Source organism: Nothobranchius furzeri, chromosome 11 (assembly GCF_043380555.1).
Source record: "Nothobranchius furzeri strain GRZ-AD chromosome 11, NfurGRZ-RIMD1, whole genome shotgun sequence".
In the NCBI taxonomy this organism is placed as follows: domain Eukaryota; kingdom Metazoa; phylum Chordata; class Actinopteri; order Cyprinodontiformes; family Nothobranchiidae; genus Nothobranchius; species Nothobranchius furzeri.
The window spans coordinates 25,396,655-25,415,426 of record NC_091751.1 but is presented as its reverse complement, the minus strand read 5'-3'; the positions used below and the strand labels follow the sequence as shown (position 1 = coordinate 25,415,426).

At 43.3% G+C, this 18,772-nt stretch overlaps 1 protein-coding gene across 1 annotated transcript; it reads left to right on the top strand.

Moving 5' to 3' along the window:
- The first annotated feature begins 6,502 nt into the window (after positions 1-6,502).
- nr1d2b (nuclear receptor subfamily 1, group D, member 2b) lies at positions 6,503-15,392 on the top strand. Its single transcript, XM_015955760.3, has 8 exons — positions 6,503-6,852; positions 9,617-9,805; positions 10,202-10,290; positions 10,879-11,023; positions 11,421-12,076; positions 12,157-12,342; positions 13,384-13,594; positions 14,469-15,392. The coding sequence occupies exons 1-8, from the start codon at positions 6,834-6,836 to the stop codon at positions 14,663-14,665; spliced, it is 1,692 nt and encodes a 563-aa protein (XP_015811246.1). The 5' UTR covers positions 6,503-6,833; the 3' UTR covers positions 14,666-15,392.
- Positions 15,393-18,772: the final 3,380 nt, after the last annotated feature.

The following is an 18,772-nucleotide window of genomic DNA, read 5'->3' as shown; positions in this document are numbered from 1 at the left end:
TGCTCATTTCTCTCCATTGTAATTTGTTTGTAGCGTGCGATCGCTGAGTGGAGCTGTGCATGAGGTTATAGGGTTAACACTGCATCCAGGTACTCCATGTCAGCTCTGCCTGTGTGGGTGTGACAGCCTTATGAAGACTGATCTGATCCAGCGGCGCAACTACCGCAAGTCCTCGCTTCGGTTTGGAGGGTTGTGCTGATCCAGGGGGACCATGACAGTTTCGTTCGTTTACAGTGTGGCTCCAGCGCTGGTTGGCGTAAGAGCCGTTTAGTCATCCGGCTTTGCCTGCAGCGCTCCACCGAGATCGGCTGGGCATCTGACGTTGTCGGCAGTGCACAGGTGTCGGTACAGGATCGGCTCGGGGTCCTTCGACTGCCGATGACGTCAAAGTAGTTGATTGGCTGAACATGAAGCTTACGGATGTTACGTTATCACGTTATGATTTTGATTGGTCAGAACAAATTAGCGGTCGTAGTAGGTTGTAGTCCTGTAGTCCAAAAATCAACACTTATTGGAGAAAACATGTTGGAATTTCTAAAGGAAATGTAAAATATAAGCAAATGATAAACGGTGAGTCTAAAAAGCTCTTGATGTTGATGAAATGGGGCAAAATAAAATATAACAACTTTATTGAAAGACACCAAGCAATATTTTGAGTCAAAGAATGTATTTAGATAACAACTAAGGAAATTTGCAGACGAACTCCACATTAATACAAACAGATGTGGCTTCACATAAAAGAAAAGTTCTATTTTTTGTCAGTCCGATGTTGGTTTTATGCAGTTTCACATACTTAACAAAACAAAGATAATATGGTGTTTTATTAACAAATTACAATTATAAAGAAAACATTTAGGTGTTAACAAACAAGAATTTATTAACAAAACTGCTGATGTCTTTCCAAAACGTGTTTTTTTTATTTAGTAAATTTACAAACAAACATGGCACTTTGACAATGTTAAGTCCAAAACTTAAATTCAAAAGGAGCAGTTAACATGCTATAACATTTGTAAATATCTACTAATAAGACAACAAGAGACAAAAGAACACAAAGAACAGGTAGAGTACACCTTTCAATGAGGGTACAGCATTTATCATATCGAAATAGGAAATCTTTGGAAGTTCAACTAACATGTTATATAGATTTTTGCTATATTTGTTGAGGTGTTTCAGGGATTTTAAATATAATTGAAATTCTATTAAAAAACATTGAAGACAGGATGATTGTAAAATTCGTTGTTTATGGATAAAAAAATTTGTCTAAACAGAGGATGATGATATAGCAGTTATTTATCTTTATTATTGAATAGAATTCCAAATATTATCATATCTTTAGTGATGTGAACTGGGAGGGGTATTTTAGTTTTGATCCACACCTCTAGCTTTTTCCAGAACAATTGTTTTCTGACATTCATAAAATATATGATCTATAGTTTCTATGTGAGTTTCGCAAAAAGAGCAGTTGTTGCTATCAATATTAAAACGAGCTCTTTTGAAGGATAGATTGCATTCATAATTTTAAAGTGGGTTTCTTTAGCTTTTGGTGGTATAGGTAATTTTAGGTAGATGGTTCTTATTTTCTCAACAGACGTTTTATCATCATCGTTATTTTTGTTTGTTTTTCCAGGAAATAGAGATTCATTTAAAGCGGATCTTATTGTAAGATTGTTGCATTTTCTGTCATTTAACAGAAGACCTTTAATAGATAAGATAGGAAGGGTTGGAATAGAAGATTGATGTTTTAGATATTCTCGGGCTTGGATGATAAACTGTTTTGGAAGTGCATTATGTAACCTGTTAAAGTCAAGTTCAGAAGCCTTAAAATCTTATCTTCTGCAGAAATATTCATAATTCAAGAGCTGACCATCTACATCCATTAAGTGTATAATAGACCATATATTGTTATCTAACCAATCTTTATAGAATAACGATTTGTTTCGGTGCAATATAAATTGATTGTTCCAAATGATTATTGAGTGTGGTGAGTAGTTATGTACATATATCATTTTCCAATACAATAAAATTTGTTTATGGAACTCTGAAAGTTTAATGGGGAGTTTGTTTATATTGTAGTCAGTTAGGAGAAGAATTTTTAAGCCACCAATTTTGTTAAAGATGTAATTGTGGATACTATACCAAAAGGCGTGTGGGTGATTTAACCAAAATTTTAACCAGTTAATCTTTAGGGTGCCATTAAGACATTCAAAGTCAATGACCTTTAAACCTCCATCTTTTATTTCTTTAGTCATATGAGCCTTTTTAAGGTAGTGTGGTTTGCTTCTCCAAAGTTACAGTTTGATTTATTTTTTTAATTAGGTAGTTTGGTAAGGCAAGGTTACAGGATGGGTAAACTAATCTTGATAAACATTCCATTTTGGTGAGATAGATACGACCTAGAATAGAAAGGTCACGTTGGAGCCACAGGTTAAGTTTAGAATTTCCTTATTTCAGTTTATTTTCAAAGTTTCAGACTGAATTAAGTTTAGGGTTTTTGTTAATGGTCACTCCTAGATATTTAACCTCAGATTTTATAGGGATATTATGTATTTCTTTTAAGTGTGTCGTGGTTAGCTTACGTTCTCTCTGCAGCTGTTCACCGATGTAAACATGTTGCTGACTTTGCCTAAATTCACCCCTCTGGATTTATAACTTTATGTTATAAACAACGTTTCACTTTACACCAAAGCTGATTTTTAAAACGTCCGGATCCCTACCAGCTTCTGTTGCTGGTGGTGTTGCCGGGTTCAGCTGCTGCTCTCACACCGGAATGAGAAGATCTCTGAAAGGCGACGCTCATGTTAATAAATAACGTAATTTTAACACACGTAATCATACATCGGAGCTTTAATATTGTTAATAATTGTCTCGCTTTACACTTCAGTGGATGGCGCGCATCCTCCGTGGTGAAATACCATCCATCAGGATTATCAATGACTTGTATAAACACATCATATTTATCCCTGTCCCTGTCTTCCTCGTGAAATAAATGAACGTTAACCTTACCCGGTAAAAACATGCTCGCTGCAAATCTGAGGCCTGCTAGTCCGCTTGATTGATTGCTGACTAGCTTCACTGGAGTTTCAACGGGTGTAAACAGTCTTTTTGCCGTCCATCATGGCGAAGGTGGCGGTCTCATGAGTGGCGTGACGTCACGTGCAAAAAAGTGTATATGCCAGACCCAGGCTGGAGTTTGATGAGAGTGCTGCTCTGAACTTTATGGATCAAATCCCTGATGTGCGTACAGTTAAAGATCAGATGAGTTTCTGTGATAGGCCGATATCTGTTAGTGAAGTGCTACCTGCTATTCGACGTCTCAAACTTAATAAATCCCCAGGAACCGACGGCTTAACCTCTAAATTTTACATTACTTTTGCAGATCAACTGGCTCCATTTCTTCTTAATGTATACATTGAAAGTCTCATAAATCAATCTCTTCCCCCCACTTTATCACAAGGTCTGTTAACCCTAATCCCGAAGCCGAAGAAAGATCCCACTCATATTGATAATTGGAGGCCAATTTTCCTCCTTAATAATGATTATAAGATCCTAGCCCAGATTTTTGCCAAAAGACTGAAAGCTGTTTTGAATGATATAATTGATGAAACTCAGTCTGGCTTTATGGCTAACAGACACATATCCAACCACATTAGACTTGTCTTTGACCTAATTGATCATGCAGATTTGTGTGAGGATGATAGCTTTATCTTACTCGTAGATTTTTGCAAAGCGTTTGATACGATTGAACGTGGTTTTGTTTTTCAGGCTTTGGACAAATTTGTCTTTGGTTCTTATTTTCAGAATGCAATTAAAACAATGTGCAAAAATGCAAATTGTTCCATCAAACTACAAGCAGGCACGTTACCTAGGTTTAACTTGAACCGCGGTATCAGGCAAGGCTGCCCCATCTCCCCATACTTATTTCTCATCTGTGCCCAACTCCTTTCTGATTAAATTAAACGCAGTCCTCTGAAAGGTATAACAATTGCGGATAAAGAAATATTCATTAGTCGACTTGCTGATGATACCACTCTCTTTTAAAAAAAAAAAAGCTTCACAGGTGCAAATGGCTATTAACACAATTAATGCCTTTTCTTTAGCTTCAGGACTCCACCTAAACATTGGCAAATGTGAACTGCTTGCCCTTAGAAATTGTAGCAGTCTATCTATCGCTGGCATCCCGGTGAAAGAGTCTGTCAATTACCTTGGTATCATCATTAATAAAAATCATTCCACCAGGTGCTCCCTTAATTTCACTCCAATTTTGGACAAAACACAACGTAAGCTAAATGCTTGGCTGCAGCGGGATTTATCCATTAAAGAGAGAGTTTTACTGACAAAAGCAGAGGGCTTATCCCGTCTAACTCATGCTGCTTTGTCTCTGGATGTAAATAAAGAAACCCTGGCAGATATTGACAGACTTCTTTATAACTTCTTATGGAAGAACAGAATTCATTACATTAAAAGATCAGTTTTATCCAACTCGTACCAACATGGTGGAGTAAACTTTCTGGATTTCTCCTCATTAAATAATGTGTTTAAAATAAACTGGATTAAACAATTTTTCAGGAACCCAACCTCAATTTGGAACTTCATTCCCAATTATATATTTTTTAAAATTGGTGGTCTTAACTTCCTTTTGCGATAAAATCCCTTTAAAACTATCCAACTTTCATAAATAAATGCTTCTTTCCTGGTCATTGATTTATAAACACAACTTTTCTCCACATAGATTCTATATTTGGAACAATCGAGACATTTCATATACAAACATAAGTCTGTGTTTTAAGTAACTGGTTTGATAATGGGATTCATGGTGTTGCACAACTTATAAATCCTGTTGGAGGTTTACTCTCTTACTCAGAATTTGTGAATACATATGGTCTTCCTGTTCCACCAAAGGAATATGCCATAGTGTTTGATGCTATCCCTGCTGGGGTCTTAATGTTGTTTAGAGATCCTGTTGTTAATGATTTGACCCCCTCACCGCTGGATCCTACTGTTACTTATGCTGGTCAGGTGTGTTTCCCGTTATAAAGAGGAAAAACAACCGTGAAATACGAACTCTGTTTCAAAAAGACAGAACCTGTGTCCCAACGGCTGTCGCCTACTGGAATAACTTATACCAGGACCTGGAATGGGAGAAGATTTGGACCTTACAGTCAAAATTTCTATTAAATAACAAAGTAAAGGAAATATCTTTTAAAGTTATTCATCGTTTTTACCCAACCAGATCTTTTCTTATACGTTATAGAAAGGAAATTGATGTTAACGGTACATTTTATAACTGTGTGGAGGAAGATATTTCTCATTTATTTTGGTCATGCTTATACACAAATCTTTTCTGGCAAGAATTTGGGGTTTTTGTTGTTTCCTTAATCTTTTCTGAGTTCTCTCTTTGTTATGAGGAAATATTATTTGGTTTCTTTAAGTACCCCAAGCACAGGGCAAACGAATTTTATTTGATTAATTTATTGATATTATTAGCTAAATTTCATATACATAAGTCGAAATTTTCTAATGCAAAACCTTCCTTTCAGTGCTTTTTAAATGAAACCAGACAATATATAAAAACCATACAACATTCTCAAAATTTGAAAGCTGTCAAAACTTATGTTCCCTGTTCAATATCATCTAACTCTCCTTTCACGTGTCTGAGCAGAACCTCCCTGAACCGTCTACAGGTGGTTCAGAATGCCTGTGCTCGGCTTCTGACCAAGTCCTCCAAACACACCCACATCACCCCGCTTCTCCTCCAGCTTCACTGGCTGCCAGTCAACTTCAGGGTTCATTTCAAGATCCTGGTTCTGGTCTATAGGGCCTTACATGGACAAGCACCATCTTACATTGGTGATCTTCTTAGTCCCTACACCCCCAGCAGGTCCCTGAGGTCCAGTGATCAAAGCCTACTGGGTGTGCAGCACCAGGCTAAAGGTCAAAGGTGACAGATCATTTGCTGCTGTGGCCCCCAGACTCTGGAACTCTCTCCCCCTGAGCCTGAGATCAGTGGACTCAGTGGTCTCCTTTAAAAAGCAGCTGAAGACTCACTTGTTCAAGCTGGCTTTTGTGTGACCTTCTTCACCACTCTCTCTTTATTCTGCTCTCCCCACCTATTCCACCTTCCTCAGGATCCACTGATTTCCCTCTTTCCTATTCATTCTCTCTCTCTTAACATTTTTTCTTTTAAATCCCAATTGCCTATTTTTGCTCATTTGAAATATATTTTTAAACATTTTCTAAATGCTTTTTTATATTTTAACATTTTGTTTTTGTGAAGCGCCTCGTGATTTTTATCTTAAGAGGCGCTATAGAAATGCTATTTTCTTCTTCTTCTTCATGTGATTCTTTGTTAGACTCTTTTGTTTTCCCATAGAAACCCCCTGGCATTGTGCTTGTAGTTTCTTTGTAGTTGTATTATGTGCTTTGTCAATAAAGCGCATTCAAGGGGGAAAAAAAAAGAAAAAGACCCAGGCTGGAGAGAGGGAGGAGTCAGTCCGTCATCTGGGTCACATGGTCGCGCACTGGCGTCTGTGGAGCAAGTCCTCCTCACTAGGAGCTGCACCGGCAATTTAACCGGTTTCTCGTCACTGAATGGAGATCGGTGAGTGCCGGTAACCCGGAGCGGGCCAAGCGAAGCAGAACCTTTCAGGAAGTTATCTGAAACAGGCGGTTCTCTGCGTGCTCACAGCAGCCTTTTCCCTTCGGACTGCCCCAGAACCATCCACAGAACTCGACCTCTGTGCAACATTACTTTTAAACGAACCAATCAGCGACTTTCTAGTTGCTGAACACCAAATCTGGAAAAACGGCTTCGAGGTAGCAGAAGGAAACACAGGATGGAGTCGAGCAAAGCAGGTGAGTTGTGTTTAACCTCCTCAGGGTGACAGTGGAGATAAACGGGTTTGGTAAAGTTAAGACTAAAATACAAAAGTTATCCCAGTGTTCACTTTCGGATTGTGCGGCTCCGTGAGGTTCCGTGTCAACGTTAAAGTGGGTTAGGAGGTCCGGGGGCTGCTGCTGCTATTACCCAAGAGGTTCGGTTTGGCAGCGATGCAGTCTCCTCCTCACATGGACCTGACAACCCAGCCATGTGCGCCCGTGTTTACGCTCCCCGTGCGCCTCCGCTCATTGGCTGCGCGGGGTGGTGACGTGGGCATTACATAATTTGCCCCACTCCAAAAGTGTGGACTCTGTGGCGGAGACACGTGAGGTGCGTGGCGGAAGCGCGAGCACTGACCACTGACCCAGTTTTAACAGGTGGAAACATGCTAGGTCCACGTGGGGGCGCGGGGCAGAAAAATAAATAAATTAATTAGTTAATTAATTAATTAATTAATTAATACTAAATAAATCTCAGAATAAAGGAAGAAATTCATGTTTTTTCTCTTTTATTGTTATTAATGTGCTTCAAAGGCAAATACATTCTTGAAATAACTCAGCGAGGAGGTAGAATCAGGCAGAATGAAAGCTTTAATAAGCTGATGAGGTTCACTAAGATACATTAAAGAAGATGCAGTTTGTCAGAGCAGTTATTTTATTTCCTGGGATTATAGATATGATTTATCATGAAGTGATAAACACATAATATGATAATAAACTCAGATTGTTGACTTTCTGATTTAGATGCAGCTTGTCTGTTGAAGTGATATTTTTTAGAAACATTTAGCATCTTTTAGTCTTTTTGTTTTTTTCTCCCAACCGCAGAAGCAAAAATAATGTTACTATTGTTGATATCAGATGGCTTTGCACTGCATTTTTAATCATCCTGGTTATTTTTGATGTAGGATTTTACTGCTGACACGGGGCGCTTTTGATGGGACTTTTGCTCTAATTACCTATTCAACTTCCTGTTTCATGTCATCTGCTGTGATTTGACAAAGTCTTTTAAAGAAATCACACATTTCATGCATTTAATGTGTCTTATAAAGCACATTAGACATTTTCTTTTGTGAGAAATGTAGGATAAGATCTGTAAATGTATCTGGCTGCAGCCTGCAGGGCTGGAACAGAGGACCCTCCACACACAGCCATGTGAAGCTGACATTATGTAAGGGCTGTTACCTAACGAGATGGGCAGGGTAAGAAATCAGGTCAGCCTGTGTTGCAGAGGGGATCTGTGTGAATGTGTGTGTGACTGGATGGATGATACACTGTAGTGTAAAGTGCTTTGGAGTCCTTACTCTGAGAGGCGCTATACAAGTGCGGGTCATTTATCATCTCAGCTCCGTTCAGCCGCAGCAGCCTGTCTGCCTCCCACCAGCCGAGGAGACTGTTGTTTTCTGATTTGGCCTCTTTAAGTTAAGCTGGTTAGTTCTGCTCAGGGCTGCGTCTGGGGCTGCTGGCCGAGTTCCCTTTCACTGGAGGGGAAGGAACCAGCAGGGGGACAGCTTCAGCTGAGACAAGTCCAGATCTGAGGGTGAGGAAATGAGAAGAGCACCAGCTACAGAGGGGCCTGGCTCTGGAGATCAATGCAGCACACGCTGTGTTCACTACAAACAAGATTCATGAAAATAACAAAGTTTAACATTTTAGAAGAAAATGATAAAATAAGGCTTTTAGAAAAAGAAATGAGTTCAACTTTTCACCAACAGATCAGGTACTTATAGGTGTGGTTGACTGTTTTTCTGATTATAATCGATCACTGAGTTTTTCATGCAGGCTGAACATGAAATAGTCTCCTACACGCATCTCTTGCATTAGCTTCTGATAGATAATAGATTGTGAAACTCAAGGATTTGCAAACCCTCACAGATCTGCGTCACACTGTGAATTAACATTCATGGAGTCATCCATCTTGACTGACGACGGGGAAGGCTGTTGTTGGTTTAGCATCCAGGAATCTGCAGCAAACATCTCGGCTAGCCTAAGCTAACTGTTAGCAATAGCAGCTTCACCTCACGACATCCACATTGCACATCAGGGGTAGAGTCGCATTGCTGTTATCCAATCTGGGCGTAGATGTCCAAATATCAGGAAGTAGGACTCCAAATCCTGCCGTCTGAAGCTCAGCTGTGATGTCACAGACTTGGCCCTGCTGAGCCAAGGATTTGTCGTGCCCTGAGTACTGCCTGTAAGGCGTTCATTCCTATTAGAGACCACTGCAAATGTATTGATGAAACGAGTAATCCACAACTTTAATGCAGCCTAATTAGACAACGTCTCACACCCCATGGAGCTGGGCAGCTCCTTCAGTGGCAGACAGCTGCATCCTAGGTGCATCACCATCGGTCCTACTTCCCAGTGCTCTTTCTATTCTATTCTAACATATCTTGCCTCTCAGCAAGAGGGCTGCTGGTTTGAATTCCAGCTGCTGCCTTCTTGCATGCGTGTTTGCAGAAACCGCCTCTGAGATCAGAAGACAAAATCTCCCATCATGCTGAGAAATGACGTTTTGGAATAAGTTCAAAGCCTGTTTCAGGAGGACTTGGTGTGTCTGTGGATCAGTGGGTTGTTTGGGGCTACACCCCCTCGACTCGTCTGAATCTGGGGTTTAAAGGTGGATATGAGTGGGTGTTTTAGTGGAAGTGCTTTGTGTGGTCCAGATGACTAAGAAGTGCTCTGTAAGCATAGTTGGAGGTTGTTAAGCACCTGGTTCTGCTCCTCCTCCCTGCATCACCAGGAGGTGTTATAGCCTACATCAGCTCATCCAGCTCCTCCTCCTGCCCGGAGTCATGCCACAGCGACTCCTCGAACGGCAGCTACCAGTCCTTCTCCCCCCCCCAAAGCCAGCAGGGAACCGGGGGCCAGAACCTTCCAGTGGCTCAGAAAGGCAGACGCTCTTCGTCTTCGGGGAAAGGAGGTGTCACAAGTAAGCAGACGACTTCCACACGTGTTCTCAGGGGGAGTTCCCGGCTTTGAGGTCATCATAAATGAGATGTTTTCAGCTCTTCACACAGACGTAATAATAAATTGTTTATAACTGTAATAATGGTTAAAGGAGACGGCAGTAGTTCTCCGTCAGCATCCGGTCCAGTTCCTCAGCTAGTGTCAGTGGAAAAGAGGCGATTCTGTCGGAAACGTAGAAATATAAACCTTAGACAAAACATAAAGAACATTTTCACGTTTATTCATTTATTAATTTTAATTCACTGTGTCCAATTGGATTTACGTGCTTATCTTTTTTCTTATTTGTTAGTTTTTTTTTAATCTGTTTTGAGGTTAAACTTGTAGAACATGTGATGAACGACGTTTCTGGTCCATTCAGAGATCAACGGTCTGGTGCTGCTCTGCAAGGTGTGTGGAGACGTGGCCTCAGGTTTCCACTACGGGGTCCACGCATGTGAGGGCTGTAAGGTGAGGGGGCTCTCTGAACACACACACACACACACACACACACACACACACACACACACACACACACACACACACACACACACACACACACACACACACACACACACACACACACACACACACACACACACACACACACACACACACACACACACACACACACACACACACAGGTTCAGGTAGGAGGCGGTGGACAGAGCTGAGTAAACATACAGGATGGTACACATTGGGACTGATTCCATCAGTAGGAAACAGGTTCACTGATGATGTCATCATCCAGGTTATTGTATCAGAGTGAAGAGTTGAAATGCATCACGGACGTCTGGAACGTCTCTGCGAGTGAACATGAGACATGTGGGAACCAAATTGTGATCAAAATGAGGGAAAACCCAGATCAAAGAGAGACACACGGCACAAATGCACTGGTTCTTGAACATGAACGGTTCCTCCAGCAGGTGTTGTCTCCAGCCTGGTGACCATACTAGTCACCAGCAGTCCAGCCCATTGACATCTGGACTATAAAGGCAGAAATCATTTGGGGTTTGTTGAACATGAGCCATGTGTTCACGATGACCTCTGACCCCACAGGGCTTCTTCAGGAGGAGCATCCAGCAGAACATCCAGTATAAGAAGTGCCTTAAGAATGAGAGCTGCCCCATCATGAGAACCAACAGGAACCGGTGCCAGCAGTGCCGCTTTAAGAAATGCCTGACGGTGGGCATGTCCAGAGACTGTGAGTACCCGTGTCCTCCCAAACCAGATCAGACCGGAGTCACACTGTTGGACAAAATGTCCCTGATAGTTGACTGATGTCCCAGGGTCCAGCTGGGATGCCACTGGGTTGTAAAGTGTTTGGACATTACCCTCGAGTTCTCGTTAAGACGCACCAGAACAGTCAGAATGGGACAAACGTCTCATTTAGTTCTGATGGTGGACGGCCGTCGCTCAGCTTCTGTTTGCAGAATCAAATAATTGTATTCTGATTACATTTTTCTTTCAGGTACATCAGCAGGTTAAAAGCTACATGAATCAGAATCAGCACCGTCCCACTCTAACCAGCCGTGGGCGTCTTTAGACTCATTTTACAGTGGAACACCACCGCTAACCTGTAGACTCTCCTCTCTGCTCAGCGGTCCGCTTTGGTCGCATCCCGAAGCGGGAGAAGCAGCGCCTGCTGCTGGAGATGCAGAGTGCCATGAACAACATGATGAACAGTGACCAGCTGTGCGACGCTCCAGATGTGCCCATCGCCAAAGTTCTGCCGGTAGAGCCTGGCCCCTCTTTGTCATCACCACTCTCAAGCCAGTCCGACTCCGGCCCCGACCCGGGGTTAGGGTTAAGGTCCATGTCCATGGACACCGAGTCCAGCTCGGCCTCGCCCAGCTCGGCCTCGCCCAGCTCCTCAGACAGCAGCGAGGAGGAGGTGATCTGCTCCGTGACCCGTGCTCATCAGGAGACCTTCATGTACAACCAGGAGCAGAGCAAACTCCCAGTGGAGCCGTCGCCGGCCCGCCCGATCTGGGTCGGCACTGACCAGGAGGGTCGGGACGCCTGGAATCACAGGAACAACTCGGTAACCACGATGGGCCAAAACCTGCCCCCCAACCTGGGTTGTCCTCTAGGAAGCGAGGACAGCACCCCCCCACAGTGTCCCTTCAGACTGTCCCAGAGTGGAGCTGACAGTCACAGTCCCACCTACATCCACGGGGCCGTCCGAGCCCCGCCCACAGGGGCCAACGCGACCTACAGCAAGCTGGTGTGGCCCGGAGGGAACCGGATGTATCTGGTAGGGTTCTGCTGAGGATCACATACGACCTCCTAACTGGATCCACCATGACTAATGTTCTGACCCCTTACTCTGTCCAGGTGTGTCCCATGAACACGTCTCCACACGTGGACTCTCTGAAGGCTGGCCATGAGGTGTGGGAGGAGTTCTCCCACAGCTTCACCCCTGCTGTCAGGGAGGTGGTGGAGTTTGCCAAGAAGATCCCGGGCTTTAGAGACCTGTCTCAGCACGACCAGGTCAGCCTGCTGAAGGCCGGCACGTTTGAGGTACACCTCCCGTTTGATTGGCTCTGTCCAGGTGCTGCCTGAGGCCCAGAACCTACAGACCAGGGGTCTCCTTTATCAAACATTGCGTAGAATCCTTACTAAAACCGTACTTAAGCTCAGCAAAAAATACGTACTTACGCCAAGCAGGTTTGTGATCTATCAAACATGGAGTACGCACAGCTGCACGCAATCTCCGCTTCGTAAATCAGAGACTAACAAGAAAGGTTTTCAGCTGCATTTTAGTCACATCCCGCCCTCACCACGCCCACTTTCTGCCATAAATGATCAATGCAACGTGCCTTGTGGATCTCATGCATATACATAAGCCGGCTTGTTTCAGCATTTCGATCACGACCGCAGATCAAGGAAGCGCTATTTCACAAGCAGAAATTCAGGTACCTGTGGGTGAGGTGGAGAAATGAAAGGAAGTGCTTTTGCAAAACAAATAAGAGAAAATCCACGGAGTGGCACAGCGTTGCTGAAGCCGTCAATGCTGAGTTCTTCAGAGAGATCTGTGGTGGATATAAAAAAATGGTCCAATCGGGATTCGATCCTCAGACTCCCGGGTGAAAGTCACGCGCGCTAACCAGTCATGCAAACGGAGATCTCCTTTGTCTGAGTAGCCAGGGCGCATGAGCAATCGGGTCACAGTGACAGGACACACACTGTCACAGACGCATGTCTCAATCTGTCCCCCTGCTGATGTTCTGCATTCCGTATTCTGCACTTCAGGTTGTATGTGTGTGTGTGTGTGTGCGCGTGGGGGGTCTTGTTCTGTGTGAAAACGAAGCAGTAACAGTGATAATGCTGCAGGATTTCATAATTGTATCTCCTCAGCAGCAGCACTGCAGGTGTTCTCCATGTCCAACATGTGTGTAAGCAAGGTCCTTAGTCAACTTAAAGTTGCGCACATTTTTCCGCTAAGTTTTCTTTCATAAATCCCAAAGTTTGCGTGGAAAGTTGCTTACGCAGTTTTCCGACCCCGTTTTGTGCGTAAGCAAGCTTGATGAATGAGGCCCCCGGTGTTCTGCTGCTCTGCAGGTGTTGGTGGTTCGCTTTGCCTCCCTGTTCAATGTGAACGAGCGCACCGTCACCTTCCTGGGGGGACAGAAGTACAGCGTGGACACTCTGAGGGCCATGGGCTCTGGAGACCTCCTCAACTCCATGTTGGATTTCAGTGAGAAGCTGATGAACCTGGGCCTGAGCGAGGAGGAGATGAGCCTCTTCACTGCTGTGGTTCTGGTCTCTGCAGGTGAGTCATGAGCCGTTAGACCTCCAGATGTGAAAAAGACCCGACAATGATGGGGTGGTGGGGTTTGTGCCAGTTTGGATGTGTCCTCAGTGAAAAGTACTTTGCCCAAGAAGTAGAAAGGAAGGAATATTTCTTAATCGGTGACTGAAGTCAGTTAAACATCTGGGATGGTGCTCTGGTTTAGTGTGTGTGTGTGTGTGTGTGTGTGTGTGGGTGTTAAACAGCTGTTTGTGTGAGAATGACCTGAACAACAGGAGGACCTGTGTTTTAAAGCTCTAGGATAAATTATTGGACAGGAAACCGATTTCAGCCCTTTCAAAGTTTTTGTTACCAACCTTCCATATGCTGCAGCTTGTCGTGGTTCTAAAGTGAAATCTAGATGGCAACTCACTTTAATACAGCAGCACTTCAATAAAAAACACACGAGGCAACGGTTCAATCCTAACTTAGTTACGGGCCCTGTAACGAGAGCTTTAGCTGACATAATCACTATAAGCTACCCCTGGATCGGTCCCCAGCCCTTTAAGTGTTGCCATCTTCCTAATATATGAAAACCAGGAAACTGTGTGCAAAACAAGACAACATAATGAGTCTTTGGGTGTTTGCACCTAAATAAGTGTGTGTGTGCAATTAGACAAAGCAATCCCGCCAGTTTAGACCAGATTCTGTTTCAGTGACCCGGTGCAGTTAACCCTAAAATAATCCAACAAGGACCTGGACCTGAACCCAGCTCTGAGTCTGTTGACGGGAAATGTTTGGTGTGGTGACACTGAGGCTTTTGGGAAGTCCCTCTGAGATCCGGCTTACTGAAGCCGGTTGTCTTGATTGATCTTTTCATGCTGCGTTGTCCTGTGCTTCTCCTCTTCCTCCCCAGATCGCTCAGGCATCGAGAATGTGAACTCCGTGGAGGCTCTCCAAGAGACTCTGATCCGGGCTCTGCGAAGCCTCATCACCCGGAACCACCCCAACGAGTCGGCCATCTTCACCAAGCTGCTGCTCAAGCTCCCCGACCTGCGCTCGCTCAACAACATGCACTCAGAGCAGCTGCTGGCGTTCAAGGTCCATTCCTAAACCGTCCTCTGGTTCTGAACCTCCCTCGACCTGGTTTGGACTTTGGAACCAGGATGGGCATTACCTCCACCCCTCACGGGACCTCTGTGTCCTGAGATCCGTTTCACAGCGAGGCGGATCAGAGCATCGTTGTACTGTAGGTGTGATTCGTGTTTGTTTAGCAGCTGTTCCAGCTTAAAAGCACTTTGTGTCTCTGGAATGTTTGCATTCATAGTGCAATATGTGAGTGGTTCTCTGGGTCCAGACGCTGAAGCAGCCTGGCCCGCTGGACTCTGGAGACGCAGCGTATTCCTCTGGGCCGCCAGAAAAAACAGAATGTAGCTTTTATTAGTTAGATGTTCTTGTGCCGTTCTTGTGTCTAAGCGGTTACATGGTGGACCTGACTACACACGGCTGATGCCGCTTCCCCCCCTCTTGTCTCCCTGAGGTCCTGGTGTCGCACTCGTTTCAGTTACTTGGGACAGAAACCTGCTTTAGCTGAGTGGTCCTCCACAAAACTCAGATGATTGTCATATTAAACTGTTATTTATGATTTGAAGCAGAGTTAAAGAGACATCAGAGTCACGTGAGTCCAGAATATCCAGAAGTAAATTTCTGTGTGTCATTTCCTCAGTGAAGCCATTACAATAACCTGAGTTATAAATAAGTACATATATGTATATGTAATATATATACTGTCAGAAATAACTATATAGATGAATATCTATAAATGCATTTTCTAAAACAAGTCAAAGTCTTATGTGTGTCTTTGTCGGTACATTGCACAAAAACTGTGCCTGCGTTTATGCATGCATCATAAATAAAATTGGCCCTGCCCCTTTTGCACATTTGATCCACATTTCACCGAAGCCTGCATTGGTGCAGAGTTTGAAGGGTATAAAGAAGTTAGCACAAACAGCGACTGGTATCCCCATTCGTTTGCTGCAAACTGGAAGCCTTACATGCACTTTCACTAAGTGCCCTTCACAGAGGACCGTAGGATGTAGTATGGGTATTGGGACTGAGCCTATATATGAGTGAAAAAGGTCAAAAATGGCACAGTCCCAGGTTTATTCAGATTGCCATGGTAACCGCCTATGAGACACATGCACAGCAACATGTTTGCACAGCCTTGCAGCGAGAAGGTCACAGGTTGGAACCCCGAGTGTGGTCTTTTTGGTTCCAGTTGGCATGGTTTACCTGTGAACATATGAGTTTGTGATCCCACAAAGCAAATGCAAACATAAACATCTGCATCCATGTGAATGCAATCCAACAACATAATCCATGAAGACTGCTGAATGCAGCCATTGTCAGGGAGCTTGGTTTAGCCTGATGTGTTGGTAGGCAGAGGAAATGACTGAGCTGAATGACGAGTTGATTCCCAATAAAACTGAATAAATAAGGTGCATTGCAGATGTGTGACCAAGTCACAAGTAAGTCACAAGTCTTTCCAGTCAAGCCTCGAGTCAAGTCCAAGTCAAAGACAACCAAGTCCAAGTCGAGTCCAAAGTAAACGAATTGGAAGTCCAAGTCAAGTCAGAGTCCTTTGAATTTTCAAGTCACAATCAAGTTATCTGTCCAACTTCTATTTAATGACAATGATGACAAATAAATTCCAGAATTAAAGCTTCGTTTATTTGCTCAAACCAGCAGAAAGTGCAACTGAAACCGATTCTAAACAAAGTGCTGCTGCATTTACAAGATCTAACCCAGAACGAAGAATGATTTATGGTTTGTGGCCACTTTTGTGCTAAAATATCAAATATGCTTAAGTCATCATCAAGTCAACAGATGCAAGTCGGTTCAAGTCGTTGGCGTTCAAGTCCGAGTCAAGTCGTAAATCTTTATAGATTTTATTAATTTAAATCAGAAGTCATTAAAATAATGACTCGAGTCCAAGTCATGTGACTGGAGTCCACACCTCTGGTGCATTGTGTACAAAATGGACCAGCTAACATCAAAATGGAACAGCTGACGTCCCAAAGGCTGCATGGTGCATACCCTAATTTTTTAGGTGTTTCTTTATGTTTTGAGGATGTTTATCACAATGTTATCTTTAGTATCGTAGTGCACTGCTGTTATCAGTCAGCATTCCCACTGCGGTGTGGATCTGAACATGGAGCTCCTAAAAGTGTCCGCACAGACGCTACTTGTGAGTGATCATGAAGTTAAAGACATTATATGAGCCAAACAGGAAGTGAGACATGGAACTGCAAGGTGCATCCGGTTTATTTTTAAATATAACCTGTGTCGCATTGCTTTAGCCCATAACCATGAATATACAGGTGCTGGCCAGTAAATTAGAATATCATCAAAAGGTTGAAAATATTTCAGTAATTCCATTCAAAACGTGAAACTTGTACATTATATTCATGCAATGCACACAGACCAATGTATTTCCGATGTTTATTACGTTTAATTTTGATATTTATAGGTGACAACCAATGAAAACATCAAATCTGGTATCTCAGAAAATTAGAATATTCTAAAGGCCAATGAAAAAATGTTTGTTTCTCTAATGTTGGCCAACTGAAAAGAATGAACATGAAAAGAATGTGCATGTATAGCACTCAATACTTAGTCGGGGCTCCTTTTGCCTCAATAACTGCAGTAATGCGGCGTGGCATGGACTCGATCAGTCTGTGGCACTGCTCAGGTGTTATGAGAGCCCAGGTTGCTCTGATAGTCGTCTTCAGCTCCTCTGCATTGTTGGGTCTAGCGTATTGCATCCTCCGCTTCACAATACCCCATAGATTTTCTATGGGGTTAAGTTCAGGCAAGTTTGCTGGCCAATCAAGGACAGGGATACCATGGTCCTTGAACCAGGTGCTGGTGGTTTTGGCACTGTGTGCAGGTGCCAAGTCCTGTTGAAAGGTGAAGTCTGCATCCCCATAAAGTTGGTCAGCAGCAGGAAGCATGAAGTGCTCTAAAACTTCCTGGTAGACGGCTGCATTGACCCTGGACCTCAGGAAACAGAGTGGGCCAACACCGGCAGATGACATGGCACCCCACACCATCACTGACGGTGGAAACTTTACACTGGACCTCATGCAACGTGGATTCTGTGCTTCTCCGCTCTTCCTCCAGACTCTGGGTCCTTGATTTCCAAAGGAAATGCAGAACTTGCTTTCATCAGAAAACATAACTTTGGACCACTCAGCATCAGTCCAGTCCTTTTTGTCCTTGGCCCAGGCGAGACGCTTCTTGCGCTGTTTCTTGTTCAAGAGTGGCTTGACACACGGAATGCGACACCTGAATCCCATGTCTTTCATGAGTCTCCTCGTGGTGGTTCTTGAAGCGCTGACTCCAGCTGCAGTCCACTCTTTGTGGATCTCCCCCACATTTTTGAATGGGTTTGTCGTCACAATTCTCTGCAGGGTGCGGTTATCCCTAGAGCTTGTACACTTTTTTCTACCACATTTTTTCCGTCCCTTCGCCTGTCTGTTAATGTGCTTGGACACAGAGCTCTGCGAACAGCCAGCTTCTTTAGCAATCACCTTTTGTGTCTTGCCCTCCTTGTGCAAGGTGTCAATGATTGTCTTTTGGACAGCTGTTAAGTCAGAAGTCTTCCCCATGATTGTGGTGCCTTCAAAACAAGACTGAGGGACCTTTTAAAGGCCTTTGCAGGTGTTTTGAGTAAATCAGCTGATTAGAGTGGCAGCAGGTGTCTTCTATATTCAGCCTTTTCAGAATATTCTAATTTTTTGAGATACCAAATTTGGAGTTTTCATTAGTTGTCACTTATGAATATCTAATTTAAATGTAATGAACATTGGAAATACATTGGTCTGTGTGCATTGCATGAATATAATGTACAAGTTTCACGTTTTGAATGGAATTACTGAAATATTTTCAACCTTTTGATGATATTCTAATTTACTGGCCAGCACCTGTATATGATGTGATATATGATGTTTGTGGTTTTGTTGTATTGTTAATGGTCACGAGGAGGCCAAATTTAATCTCAAATGCCAAAAAATAAATAAAAAAAACCACACACACTGCAGTACCAGCTTTTAGACACTGGATGGCAGCAACTCCCTGTCTTTCCTTGTCTAAATACAGTTGAACCCAGAGTGTTTCTGTTTTTTTGCCAGCAGACGGCGCAAATTTCCATTTCTTTGA